Source organism: Pygocentrus nattereri, chromosome 14 (genome assembly GCF_015220715.1).
Source record: "Pygocentrus nattereri isolate fPygNat1 chromosome 14, fPygNat1.pri, whole genome shotgun sequence".
Classification (NCBI taxonomy): Eukaryota; Metazoa; Chordata; class Actinopteri; order Characiformes; family Serrasalmidae; genus Pygocentrus; species Pygocentrus nattereri.
The window spans coordinates 17996389-18011915 of NC_051224.1; the positions used below are offsets into that span (position 1 = coordinate 17996389).

Sequence of the window (15527 nt, forward strand, 5' to 3'; positions counted from 1 at the left end):
AAGGAGAAGAGGTAGACCTCAGAGAAGGTTTATGGATGTAGTGAAGGTGGACATGGAGATGGTTGGTGTGAAAGTAGAGGAGGCAATGGATAGGGCATGATGGAGGCAGATGATCCACTGTGGCGACCCCTAAAGGGAGCAGCTGAAAGAATACTTGTTTATGTTGATTATTATTAATAACTATCCAAAACATTGTGTATTTTAATATATTTCATATTGGCCACAGGTTTATAAAATAAATAAGCCACAAGAGGCCTTGGGTTACTGCGATTTTGTCACGGGGAGGGGAGTTTTAGGGACTCCACTTTGCATTGTGCCAAAGAACATACCCCGTGATAAAATCGCAGTCACCCATGGCCTCTCGTGGCTTATTGCTTTAATTCCTTTGACAGAGAGCATCATTAATCAGCATTGTAAAATAAGTTAACTGCACTTAACTTTGTTAGCTTTCATGAAGCCACTAACCCAGACTTAGTTGAACAGGCTTTGGGAGCCAGGCCTCTGCTCTACTGACTGCCTACAGGGTTCTCCTCTGCTTCATTAGTGGAGCTCATATCTCCAAAAGAACACATTAGACTAATTTTTCAGCTCCTAAGTAAGATTCTTCTTCTAGAGGAAAATAAGATGTTCTCATCACCTCAAGATCTTTTGTCTGTCTTGTTCACGTTTTTTTTTTCAAACCTTTAAACACAACAGTATTCCCAAAAAAAATCATGCCGTCTGCAGTGTGCATAGTTTTGTGGAAACATGTAATGTTTGCCATGTTTGTGCTATTTGTCTGTGCGGTGTTTGGTGTGTAAAGGCCTTGAGTGAGATGCACCCATTAATCCACTTCTTTTCTAACGGTCACTAATGCCTGTTTGTATTTGTAGAAATCAGAATCCGATGAGACGGAGGTTCAGAAGCCCCATGTAAAGTTGAGGAGGAGTGTGTCTGAAGCCCCCCGCCCCGCCTCAACCCCACCCACAGTGTCAGGTGGAGAGAGAGAGGATAGAGAGGAGGAGAAAGTGGCAGCAGAGCTGGAGGTAGAGTCAACATCACAACTAATTCTTCTCACACAGAGGCAAAAAAGCTGTTAACATACTATAACTCTTTAAATTCTGGTTTGTATGTAGGACACACTTCTGTTCTGCTCCCTCATAAACAAGGAACTCACACATTAGTCTCAAAGAATTTGCCAAATGATTTATGCTGAATAGTTATTGAATAATTTATAGTACTTATCAAATATTTTATAGTAGTTACTAAACAATTTATAGTAATTAAATCATTTATAGAAGTTACTAAGTAATTTATAGTGGTTACTAAAAAAGTTCAGTAGTTACTCAATAATTTATGGTAGTTACTAAACAATGTAAAGTAATTACATAATTTATAGTTACTGAATAATTTATAAAAGTTGCTAAATAATAAATATAGTTATCAAATATTGCATAAAAGTTATTGAATAATTTGTAGTTGTTACTGAATAATGTACAGTAGTTACTGAATTGTGTATAATATTGTGTATAAATAATTTATAGTAGTTTCCAAATTTATTTGATGTCAGTGGAATTATTCAATACACAAGTGTAGTGGAAATGTTTTATACACAAAAGACAATCTAAACAGTCACTGTATTAATGTGTTTTAATACTGTGAGCATCCTGACACTCACAGGTTACAGACGTTCTCTGGGGGTTTGGATACATCAAAGTATTCACATGATCCATTTTTCAACAATAATAATCACCAAATTTTCACTATAATACGGCAGTGTGCCTTCTTCTGTAGTTTCGTACAGCCCTGTGCAAGTGTGTCCTCATAGCGCTGACGCTGCTGTGAGCTTATGGCTTCTGCTCACGCAACAAGTAGTAGCAGATGTGCCTGTTGCACACCAGCTGAGCATTACACATCCTCACACACACATACACACACTGATGCGGAGTGTAACACCCCTTGAACTCTGTTGGTGTTTGTTCATTTCGGGCTCTCCTAGCTTTCGGGCTAAACACACACTTGTCTCACACTCTCTCTGTGAGGCTCATTAGCATCAGCAGACAGGCAGATTGGGCTCTTTTGGTTGAGCGGTTGAGAGGGCAGAGCGGTGGATGCCACATGTCCTCCATGCCCCTGGCGATCTCTGTGGGAAACCCCTGTAAAGCCCGTGCTCTGGTGCACTGACCTTTCACTGACCATTCACCAAAACCCAGTGAGTCTTAGCACACCGGTCTGGCTCCCTCAGTTACTGGTAGAGCTGTCTTGGCTCATTATCATATCCGGAGAATGACTGCATATTTTTATATCTAACCCTTCAAAGGGGAATTCCACAATCTTTTCAACATTAATTAAATATTTTATTATTATTATTATTATTATTATTATTAATTAAAACAATTATTTAGTCATTGAACCAATAAGTAAGTGGTTTGATGTGAAATGGTTCATTGTAGATAAACATTGATGAATGGTTATGAATTTTATTCATTATTCAAAACCACCGATGATCAGTGATAATTTGTCCTACATGTCCTCTGCATATGTTTTCAGCCAAAATCTTAACTCAAAACTATTGTATAACTGTCTCAGGCATCAGGCAGTGTATTCATAAGGCTTTTATGTAATAACTTTATCTAAGGAAGCTTTAGAGGCATTAAACTCTTCACATGTCTGGTTCCACCGCTGTGAATAATTTTTGTAGAACAGCGCATTATGAATCATACCACTTTGAATGATGTCCATATCCATTTAATTATGCAAAAAAAATAAAATTGGTGGTATTCCCCTGTAAAGTCGAGACTATTTTTACGGCTATTTCTGCTGTGTAATTCCTCTTATCCATCCTCTCAATGATGGTTATAGTTGACATGTTTTGACATTAACTAACAAAACTGAAAATTCATAGTATGTCTCACAAACTACATTTTTGAACAATTAAACACATAAATAGGAAAATAATTAACACATCAGTCTGATTTTATCATATGAAATGAGGCAATAATATACGCTTATAGATCCAAATTGTGCTGTGAATGATCCTGCACACTTACTCTGACAAATCTATCCAACAATAAAGGAGCCCTGTGCATCTTTTATACAGTGATAGAACACAGTAGCACACAGAAAGCTCTGATTGTACATACTAATACATTTCCATATGTATAACATGGGCATCCATATAGGTAAAGGGGCCTATCACCAAATTCTCAGAATGGATACTTGGCAAGATGCTCGGTTTCATAGGGTTGATATAACTAGTTCAGCTAATGAATGGCTTAATAATTTACACTACTGTTCAAAAGTTTGGAATCACTGATTTCAATAATCAAATGTTCTAATTCTAATATATCTAGTATAATAAGTGCTTCTGATCAATTTATGTTCAGTTATGTTTAAAAAATTCTACAGAATGTAACGTGTGAACAGAATCGAAGACGCTCGCAGATAAAAGGAGAAGAGATTTAATACCTGAGGATATCAGGAGAATCCCCAGAGGGAGAAAACATATCCAAGTCCAAGTTCAATCCAAAGTCGTGACACAAAGCAGTCCAGGCAGGCAGAGGTACACAAGGGCAAAACAATACACAAAATCGGATCAGGAATAGGGAGAAGTCAATACACAGGAAATACACCATAGATAAACTGCTCAGTAATTGCATGGGAACAATACCTCACAAAGAGTCCAAGTAAAGTCCCAGCTTATAAAGAAAGAAACAGGAGTCCATCAGGTGCAAGTCGTTAGAATTCTGGCGACTGTGATCGCTGACAGGTGTGGGGGAAGATCACATGATCCTCCCAAGCTTTCTGGGAAGTGGAGTCTGACTTCCCCGTTGACTGCGTGACACAGAAATTTTAAAAATGAGATGAATTGTAGATCTAGAGTTATAGATTCTGTGCAATTATTTGGAGAGTATAGTATTAAGATTTAAACTAATAGGTTAAATAATAAACCATGAAATGAATATAAAGAATGCCTCATATATGAAAGGTGATGAGGAAATCTTGAGGCAGATATCTTGCCAGGAGTCTACTATAAATAAATACTTTACAGTTGCTATTTAAATAAAAAAAGTTCAAGCTAGCAGCCTTTATTTTCTTTTTGATTTTTATGCATTTCTGACTCAGTAGATAGGACTCCCTAGATCACACACTCTTTTGGACTCCATACCACAGATGGCATCACTGGGATTCACTCACAATCCCCTAATGGTGGAGAGAGCCCTTAGACGCTTGCGATGCCCAGGAGCATGAATGCTGTTATTGGTTGCTACTATTTTAATTATTTTGTCTGTTTTTTCCCCAGATATTTCCAGAAGTAGACATTAAAAAGGATTCATTTCTGTCAATTACATCTCATTATCCTTTTAATAACTAAATAGCTGTGTTGATTTATTGTCAGTGACTTTATAACACATGAAAGTAATTAAAAAATAATTTATCAATATTGCAATGAACTACAATATACCTATAGCTGTGCTGCCATGTGATTTATCCAAATAAAAGCACAAGAACATTTAAAGAAGCAGCCTGCAGAACATGCAGCAGCAATATTAGCATGTTAGCACCATGTATCTGAAATGTATCTTGTCCGGGGTTCGGGTCGCGGGGGCAGCATCCTAAGCAATGAAGCCCAGACCTCCCTTTCCCCAGCCACTTCCACCAGCTCTCCAAGGGGGATTCCGAGGCGCTCCCAGGCCAGCTGGGCGATATAGTCGCGCCAGCGTGTCCTGGGTCTTCCCCGGGGTCTCCTCCCAGGTGGACTCGCCTGTGACACCTCCCGAGGGAGGCGTCCAGGAGGCATCCTAACCAGATGCCCGAACCACCTCAGCTGGCTCCTCTCGACGTGAAGAAGCAGCGGCTCTACTCCGAGTCCTTCCCGGATAACTGAACTTCTCACCCTATCTCTAAGGGAGAGTCCAGACACCCTGCGGAGGAAACTCATTTCGGCCGCTTGTATTCGCGATCTTATTCTTTCGGTCATTACCCAAAGCTCATGACCATAGGTGAGGGTGGGAACGTAGATCGACCGGTAAATCGAGAGCCTTGCCTTATGGCTCAGCTCTTTCTTTACCACAACAGACCGGTAAAGAGCCCGCATCACTGCTGACCCAGCACCAATCCGCCTGTCAATCTCCCGCTCCCTTGTACCATCACTCGTGAACAAGACCCCGAGATACTTGAACTCCTCCACTTGAGGCAAGAGCCTATCCCCGACCCAGAGAGGGCTCTCCACCCTTTTCCGCCTGAGAACCATGGTCTCGGATTTAGAGGTACTGATTCTCATCCCAGCCGCTTCACACTCGGCTGCAAACCGATCCAGCGAAAGCTGAAGTTCGCGGCCTGATGTCCCCAATAGGACCACATCATCTGCAAACAGCAGTGATGTGACCCTGAGGTCACCAAACCGGACACCCTCCATCCCTTGACTGCGCCTAGAAATTCTATCCATAAAAATTATGAATAGAATCGGTGACAAAGGGCAGCCCTGACGGAGTCCAACTCTCACTGGGAACGAGTCTGACTTACTGCCGGCTATGCGAACCAAACTCCAGCTTTGTTTGTACAGGGCCTGAATGGCTCGTAGCAAAGAGCCATGTACCCCGTACTCCCGAAGCACCTCCCACAGAATACCCCGGGGAACACAGTCGAATGCCTTCTCCAGATCCACAAAGCACATGTGGACTGGTTGGGCAAACTCCCATGAACCCTCCAGAATCCTGGAGAGGGTGAAGAGTTGGTCCAGTGTTCCACGACCCGCACTGTTCCTCCTGGATCCGAGGTTCGACTATAAGCCGGACTCTCTTCTCCAGTACCCCTGCATAGACCTTGCCAGGGAGGCTGAGGAGTGTGATTCCCCTGTAGTTGGAACACACCCTCCGGTCCCCTTTTTTAAAAAGAGGCACCACCACCCCAGTCTGCCAAGCCAGTGGCACCGCCCCCGATGTCCACGCAATGTTGAAAAGACGTGTCAGCCAAGACAGCCCCACAACATCCAGAGCCTTGAGGAACTCAGGGCGGATCTCATCCACCCCTGGAGCCTTGCCACCAAGGAGCTTCTTAACTACCTTAGCGACTTCGGCCTCAGTAATGGACAAGCCTATTCCCATGTCCCCAGACTCAGCCTCCTCACTGGAGAACGTGTCGGTGGGATTGAGAAGGTCCTCAAAGTATTCCTTCCACCGCCCAATGACGTCTTCAGTCGAAGTCAGCAGCACACCATCTCCACTATATACAGTGCTAGTGGCACACTGCTTTCCCCTTCTGAGTCGCCTGACGGTTTGCCAGAATCTTTTCAGAGCCGACTTAAAGTCAGTTTCCAAGGCCTCACCAAACTCCTCCCATACACGGGTTTTTGCCTTGGCAACAACTGAAGCCGCAGATCGCTTGGCCTGTCGATACCTGCCAGCTGCCTCTGGTGTCCCACAGGCCAACCATGCCCGGTAGGACTCCTTCTTCAGCTTGACGGCATCTCTCACCTGGGGTGTCCACCACCGGGTTCGAGGATTACCGCCCCGACAGGCACCAACTACCTTACGGCCACAGCTACAGTCAGCCGCTTCAGCAATGGAGGAACGGAACATGGCCCATTCTGAGTCAATGTCCCCCACCTCCCCCGATATCTGGTCAAAGTTCTGACGGAGGTGTGAGTTGAAGATCAATCTGACAGGTTCTTCTGCTAGACGTTCCCAGCAAACCCTCACTATGCGTTTGGGCTTGCCTGGTCTGACCGGCATCTTCCCCCACCACCTGATCCAACTCACCACCAGGTGGTGATCAGTTGACAGCTCAGCTCCTCTCTTTACCCGAGTGTCCAAAACACATGGCCGCAAGTCCGATGACACGACTACAAAGTCAATCATTGAACTGCGGCCTAGGGTGTCCTGGTGCCATGTGCACTTATGGACATCCTTGTGTTCAAACATGGTGTTCGTGATGGACAAACTGTGGTTTGCACAGAAGTCCAAAAACTGAACACCACTCGGGTTCAGATCAGAGAGGCCATTCCTCCCAATCACACCCCTCCAGGTCTCACTGTCATTGCCCACGTGAGCGTTGAAGTCCCCCAGTAGGACAATAGAGTCTCCAGGAGGAGCACTTTCAAGCACCCTTCCCAAGGACTCTAAGAAGGCTGGGTACTCTGAACTGCTGTTCGGTGCATAAGCACAGACAACAGTCATGACCCGTTCCCCAACCCGAAGGCGTAGGGAAGCTACCCTCTCGTCCACCGGAGAAAACCCCAACATACAGGCACCGAGTCGAGGGGCTATGAGAAAGCCCACACCTGCCCGCCGCCTCTCACCATGGGCAACTCCAGAAAAGAATAAAGTCCAGCCCCTCTCAAGGAGATTGGACCCAGAGCCCAAGCTGTGTGTTGAGGTGAGCCCGACTATATCTAGCCGGTATCTCTCAACCTCGCGCACCAACTCAGGCTCCTTCCCCGCCAGTGAGGTAACGTTCCAAGTTTAAAAAGCCAGTTTCAGCAACCGAGGATCAGAACGCCAAGGCCCACGCCTTCGGACACTGCCCGATCCACAACGCACCGAACCCCTACTACTGCCCCTCCCATTGGTGGTGGGTCGATGATAATAAATAACTTTAATCTTTAACCTCTGTGACATATTGAGGAAATAGTCTATGCATGGATGTGTTAAATGGGTTTTGTAAGTAACCCAGAAAAGCAGAAAAGCTTTGTCTCAACAAAGGCATTGCTCTGAAATCCCAGGTGGTTGCAAAGGCCATTGCTATGGCAACCAAGGTGGTTACTGAAGTGCTGTTATGTTAAGCCAGGTGGTTAGTACGATGTTGATAAGCCATTGCCATAGAATTCCAGGTGGTTGCTAAGGTGTTGCTAGAATGTTGCTATAGTATCCCAAGTGGTTTCTAAGCTCATTGCTACGGAATCAGAGGCAGTTACTAAGGTGCTGCTAGGCTGTTGCAGGGATATCCCAGGTAGTTACTAAGGTGCTGCTAGGCCATTGCTATGGAATTTGGAAGACATGCCAATCATTGCTGATTCACTCCATGTTTTGTTGTAAATCTAGAGATTCAATTTAAAAGTAGCAACTGCATATTTTACAGGGTATGAGGACAATATCCCAGAACAATCCTACAATAAACTGAACTGAAGTGACATTGATGTGTGTAATATCTGGTCAGCAGTGGTCCACTCCTTTCTATTGATGAATGGAGTAGAGCAGATGGTCTGCAGTCAGTAGGTGTGCACCTTCAGAGTGCATCTGTAATGGAAAACTGCAGTATATCATAGCCCCCATGTTGTTCAGACTTCTTGAATGGAGTATATATGATAAGGTCTTCATACAAATCCAAACTGCTTCAAGCTTCTCTGAGCCTAGATCAGTGCTGCTCTGTTTATTAGATGAAGAAGCTTACAGTATTGATGAGAGTGCTCCAGTATTTGGCCTTTATGCTTAGAAATCATTAAGCTGTCTCTGCCTTTGTTTTTTTCTCTTCCTCATACTCTCTTGTAAACCACCCCCCCCCCCCCTCCCCAGCTGTTTGATCGTGCTCTGTGTGGAGCATTTCTCAGCCCCTCCCTCCCCCTACAAAAGCCCCGTCCCCTTTCCAGGACCCTCTCTCCCCCCTCCAGCTTGCACCTGCTTACTGCAGCAGGACAGGTAACTGCCCTCAGTGTGACCCTGTGTGGACTGCTGTGCTCTGACACACAGACAAGTGTGTGCAGAGAGATGGATTGTTTCCACCATGCTTACAGTGCTGGGACAAAGTTAGAGACCTCCCTTTATTTATAAACCTTCCAGGTAAAACTGCCATTAAGTACAAGTGATTCATTTCTCAGCAGATAATGCATATCCCTAAGGAAGTTAAGTTAAAGGGAAATAAGTGAAACTTTTAAAAGCTACATAATTCCTAATTCCCAAGACTTGGTAGACCACCAAGACTGTCCTATCAGACAAGCATCACTTAAAGCTCATCTTTCAGAGGGAGGAGAAAATCAAGCTGCTTCAGATCTGAAAACACCCACAGATGTTTTTGTTCATCCTTCCACTGTGAGAAGACAGCTCCTGAGAAAAGGAGAAAGACACATCAAATAAAGAAGCTGTTGTTGCTCTCAGAACAATAGACTGACCACCCCAGAGTCAAGACCTCAACATCAGTACATCAGTACAAGCAGAAAATGCAAGCAATAAGACTGAACTCTGAGGTGCAGGTTTCTTTAGAAAACTGAAAGTGGGTCTCCTGAAAAGAATAGAAACTGCAGCAAAGAGAGAAATTATATTATTCAGTTGTAATGGTTATTTAGGTGTAATGTTCTGTTAAATGGACACTATATGGACAAAAGTTTTGGGAGATCTACACACTACACCTACAGCAGCTTTTATGACATCTCATTCTAAATCCATAGGCAATAATATAGAGTTGGACCCACTTTGTAGCTATGACAGCTTCCACTCTTCTGGGAAGTTTTCTACAAAATTTTAGAGTGTGTCTGTGGGAATTTTGCCTCATCCAGAAGAGCATTTGTAAGGTCAGACACTTATGTTGGACTAGAGGGCCTGGTTCACAGTCTCTGTTCTAGTTCATCCTAAAGGTGTTTAATGGGGTTGAGGTCAGGGTTCTGTGTGGACCAATCAAGTTCTTTCACACCAAACTCACCCAGTCATGTCTTCATGGAGCTTGTAAAACAACTGTGTAGTATTATCCCTCCTCCTAACTTTACAGCTGGCAGGCTTTTGTCCATATAGTGTATGTTTTCTGCTTCTTTCCTTCACACTGGAAATGACTAACTTGTACTTAATGGCCATTTTGACTGAAAATGACATGTTGAAATGAATGGTGATCTCTGATTTTCCACAATACTGTACTTGCTGTTCCTTTAAAAAGTCCACATCAACACAACTGTCCCCTTGATTGTACATTAGAGTGCTTAATAGCAAACATGCACAGATATGACATATACACACTAATGTACACTCACCGGCCACTTTATTGGACCCCCTTTTGCCTTCAGAACTGCCTTAATTCTTCGTGTCATACATTCAACAAGGTGTTGGAAACATTCCTCAGAGATTTTGGTCGGTTATTTGAGTTACTATTGCCTTTCAGTCATCTCTAACCAGTCTACCCATTCTACTCTGACCTCTCACATCAACAAGACATTTTCATCCACACAACTGACGCTCACTGGATATTTTTTCTTTTTCGGACCATTCTCTGTAAACCCTAGAGATGGTTGTGCGTGAAATTCCCAGTAGATCAACAGTTTCTGAAATACTCAGACCAGCCCGTCTGGCACCAACAACCATGCCACGTTCAAAGTCACTTAAATCACCTTTCTTTCCCATTCTGATGCTCGGTCTGCACTTCAGCAAGTTGTCTTGATCCCCTCTACATGCCTAAATGGATTGAGTTGCAGCCATGTGATTGGCTGATTAGCTATTTGTGTTAACAAGCAATTGAACAGGGGTACCTAATAAAGTGGACGGTGAGTGTATGTGCACACACAAATACAAAAATTCACCACATGCTGCCCCCACAAGAGCCCACCCAAAAATCACTTTTGAGGTCCAGCGCATGTCTGGTTTGTTGCAGTTGAGTTTCATGTATGCCTGTATTTGTGCGTTTATGCATGTAATTCCAGATTGTTGTAAATTTGTAATATTCTGCCTAAGTGTGTGTGTGTATGTGTGTGTGTGTGTGTATTAGAGGTGTCACACTCTGCATGTTCCTATATCAGCAGTTCACACAGTCTCAGGGAAGATTACCTAACCGGATCAGTGACACAAAATTGGAAACACAGGTAAGAGACCAACTCCTTAATGCTGCTTTGCTGTTTATTTAATATATTTATATTCAGTGCATTTAACAAAACCTAATGTTTCATCACAGAGAGCTCATGTTATGAGCCAGAAAGAAACAAAAGACAATTTACATATAAAGCAAACTAATTTTAGTGTATAACAAGCAGCAATTCAAAGACCAAGGTAGCAATTTACCTGCAGGTTAGCATAGCAATGTATGTAAGATATACATGCAAAATGGTCTTGGAATTAAAAAACTAAGCTTTATTCCAGCTGGATTCATTTTATCTAGGGAGGTGTTATAATTAGGTATCAATGAGATCTGTGATTTTAATCCAGTATGAATCTGCAGCGTGTGTAGTTTTTGCAGTCTTACAGTAATACTAGTGGAACGATTTTAAACAAGTATGAATCTGCAGTTTGTGTAATTTTTAGTCTGACATTAACAACTGTGGAGCGATTTTAATCCAGTATGAATCTGCAGTGTGTGCAGTTTTTACAGTCTGATTTTAATAAATGTGTATGATCTTCTGTTATTGGCTGAACCCGGAGCTCCCTTAGTAATAGCAGTCTTTTTCTAATCCTTCTTACACTAATACATTAACCAACCTGCTAATAGCATCCATGTTGGTATTGAGTGTGCAGTAATGCTGAAATTTGTGGAATTTATGGAAATGACATAGACACTTTCTGTTGTGGCCTTCCATAACATTCTCTGGTAAAACAAATCCAGCTGGAATAGCACTTTATCCAAAAAGAATGTGGATTTTTAATTTAAATTTTTGCCTTGTAGGTTCAGCGTGGCCCATCCTCCTCTACCTCAGTCCCTCAGATAGTTTTGACAGAATGCATTTCACATCCTACTTCCCCAACTGAGTGCTCAGAGCGAGGAAGCTTTTCTGACATGGAAAAGCTTTCCAACATGCCACAGAGGGACAAAAACACAGGAAGTGGCATCGCTCTCAGTTACTTTAGCCACATCGTTAAGATTCCTAGTCTGTCTCTATGGAAACAGGACTTGGCAGGCAGTCAAAGAAAATGTTCTGAGATGCAGGTCTTGGATGGGGACCAGAAGGAGTTCCAGGCAAGGTTGAAGAGTTCTCCAGCTATGCCTGGGACACCCTCAGCCTCGCCTGAGCAGAAGGCAGAGAAACAGCCAAGGAAGATTGAGCTGAGGATCCAAGAGTCTTTCGAGAAAGAGGACCAAACAGACATGTGTGAGAGAGATCCGAGACCAGGGTTGCTCCCACAGAGAAGAGCAATGCCAGAACCAAGTGAGACCTCAAAAGCTGTAGCAAGCGTGACCCGCACCCAAGGAGTTGGCCAGGAGGCCGGTAAGGAGGACATTAAACACAGCACCTACCGCCGTCTGGACAGTCTGGAGGAGACCATTCGTGAGCTTGAGCTCAGCCTGATGGAGTTCAGCACTCATCCCAACATGGGACACTATCCAACCCTACCTCAGCCTCACAGCCCTTCTGCAGAGTATCCCACTGCCTCTAGCCGGCTACAGAGGTCCAGCACTGGCGCTGTTTCCTCTGAACCCAGAGTGAAGAGCCCAGGAGAGTCCCTGAGACCCCCTGTCCCACCCAAACCCTCCATCAGCACAGATTTAACCAAGGTTCAGCCCCACACTCATCAGTTAGCATCTCTTTCTTTCTCTGGGCTTTCTCCTGGTATTCTGTCTCTCAACGTCCTCCTACAATTTGCTCCTCAATAGGGGTGTAAAATGCATCTGCACCAACCTGCACTGAATTTTGAAATGTTTGAATCGATTGCTATGAAGTATGAACTCATTTTTTAAGCCGAAAACAAAATTCTGATACTTTATTTGAGGGCTTGCTAAATAAGGACTTCATAACACAGGCATAGGCATTTCATAATGCATTTATAAAGCAATGCTTGAGTAAATAACATGCTGTTTACATTAGGTGTTCTAAAACTAGTGTAGATATTTGTTCCATCTATAACACTGTAATGGAACATATATATGGTGTTCTGAACTGCTTAAATGACCATGGGTCTGCAAATGCACCCAAAGTTTTATTACACACTTCTATAACCTAACGAAAACCTAGTTTGCGTTTAAGTCCCTGTAGTTACTCAATTATAAGTATGTAATAAGCGTAGGATATTGACGGGTTAACGGGTTAACTAGGCCTCTGCCTTAAATGATCCATAACATTGAAATGATATTTAATAACATTGCCATAAATGGAATAAATATCCATTAGTTATGTTTAAGAGCTCTTATGTCAATACAGGGTCAATATCATATGCCATCTTATGAATGCTATAAGCAGTTAATACCTGGATATTGCTTTTTAAATTCATTATTGAATATTCATTTATATGTGATGAAATCCTTATGTAGGTAGCCTTAAACTGAGGTCTCAGCAAATACACATAAATACACCTAATACATGCACCTAAAACAATAACAATAAAAATACTACCAACACTAATTTCAATAACTTGTATTTTTGGTATTATATATTTGGCTACGACGGAAATAGTTCTTCCAGTCACATTTGTGTATATTCTGTATTTTTAACATGATTCTAAATCATTCCAATATAATCTAATGAAATAGATTGGTGGCAAAATTTGAGATTTCCTGATTCATTTAATCATTTCCTGAAGAATGGCAGTTCTCAGTTGAGATTTACACCCTTATTTCCACTGTTTACTTTCTTAAAGAGACCTTCAGTCTCTCTCACTCTCTATATTGATGCTCATGCTCTCTCCTCTTTAACACAGTGGGTCTGGATGGTTTTCAGTGGTGATTCAACTGATCTTTTTTCTCTTCTCCTTTTCGCTCTCTGTAACCATGGCCATAACTGTCTCATCATGGAAATAAACTGCTTTTACTTATCCCTTATTCTCCTTCACTCATTTCCTTTCAAAGACTGCAAGGTCTTGGTTTATCTTTATTTTACTCCCCATGACAGCCTGCCTGTGTCTGACCTTCTATCTCAGTTAGGACAGTGAGGTGTGGCTCTGTATTTATGTCTTAATTATAGACAGTAAAATGCAAGCTAGATAGTTTTAAGTCTCCTCTGTTTCAATTGTTAAGTCAAGGTACATTTTTTAAGTGTCACTATGCCTGTTTGAGGTTTAGTAGGCCTTGCTATTATGCCTGTGATTGTCTGTCAAGTATGTATCAGTTCAGGCTTTTACCAGGGCCTTTGTCCATTTGGAGGACTTTCTTTATTAAAAAGATAGAGGCTATTCAGTCCAATATAGAGGCACTCATTTGGCATTGATCAAGCCAACGTAACAGTAGATGAATCTAGAGCTGCTTTTAAACGACATGATCATTTTCACATTTCAAGTATATATATATATATATATATATATATATATATATATATATATATATATATATATATATATATATATATATGTGTGTGTGTGTGTGTGTGTGTGTGTGTGTGTGTATGTATGTGTGTGTGTGTGTGTGTGTGTGTGTGTGTGTATTAACAGTGAACACACTGTACTGTACTGTTTCAGTGGAACTGATATGTGTTCTTCAGTAGGCCTCTCCCTTTAAAGTCCTGTTACTTAGAAGCTTCTGACTATGCTAATTTCTCAGCTTTGTAGGATTAGCATCTTTTTTATCCTAACTCTAATCCTAATCCTAAATTTCTCATTCACATGGAGTGACAAGCTACAAAAACTCACTTCTCTGCCTAATCGTATTGAAGTGGACATTTCTGAGACTGTGGCATAGCCATGGCAATATAAATAACACTCAGAGCAGCACGCTGTTTTCACATTTTATGCTTTTATTTTCTGACAGAAGTCAGGCTTTGAATCTGTGTGATACTTTGTTAGAAAACTCTGCTTTAGCTTCATGACACACTGTATATTTTGCATAGTATGTTCTTCTGGTGTTTGATGTAATATTTTATAAGGTATTATCGTCCCCTACAGGGCTGATGTGCTCTAGTCACTTTTTTGTTCTCAAAAGAGAGACTTTCAAAAAAGACTTATCCAGAAACTATCCAGATATGTGTGGACAAAGCCTTAGAGATGTCATTGATATGGGACACAAATGATAAACTAGCATCCATTGTTACAGCAAGGCTTTTGACTATACCTTTTGGATGCACTGAAGAACGATTTAAGTTCCAGTTGTGTATCCATAGCATAAAAGTGAAAAGCCAAAATTGCGTTTGCACATTATATGTGCTAAGAATCTGTAAATATAGGGACAACAGTAAGGGCCCTAAAACATAGCCCTGGGGGTCACCATATTGCACTCTTCTCTGTTATAGAAACGTTAAAGATCAGTTTTAAAACAGTGTGTCAGTTATGAGCTAAACCACGTGATCACTTGTCTGTCTAAACCCAGGGAACATAGTTTGGAGTTTAGCTTTGCTACATATTGTTGTTTTCATTTTAAAAATGTTATGCTACTAAGCTGGACTGTATTAGTTAATTGAGACTGAGCAGGTTGGAACCGATAACAAATTTGCCACCATCTGATTGTTACATGACAATAAACGCATACAAAAAATATCCAATATGAAATTAAAAGCATACTGTAGATGTAAATATTTTGACAGAATTGAGTTGTGCCTTACCTTTTCCCAGTAGGCTGAATGGGATTTTATCATAGATAGACACATTTATTTAGCAATTGAGCATGAAATGGAGTGTGTTTGTTGCGATAACACATGACTTAGTGTTCTTTTACTTTTAAACAGCATTTGTTTTGCAAAGTAAAGAAAAAAGGGAAGCAAAGAAGCCGTGACTATAGTTTGC

General features: G+C 41.9%; 1 protein-coding gene across 15 annotated transcripts in view; it reads left to right on the plus strand.

Moving 5' to 3' along the window:
* The window catches only part of si:ch211-278a6.1 (SRC kinase signaling inhibitor 1), a 244733-nt gene that overhangs the window by 209680 nt on the left and 19526 nt on the right, over positions 1 to 15527 (plus strand). For 14 of the 15 annotated variants that reach the window (XM_037544604.1, XM_037544606.1, XM_037544611.1 and 11 more), the window contains one exon: positions 873 to 1025. In XM_037544604.1, coding sequence (XP_037400501.1) covers positions 873 to 1025 — 153 coding nt within the window. Of the gene's footprint in view, positions 1 to 872; positions 1026 to 10693; positions 10757 to 11550; positions 12379 to 15527 lie in introns of all 15 variants that reach the window. The other variant, XM_037544616.1, reaches the window with a different exon arrangement.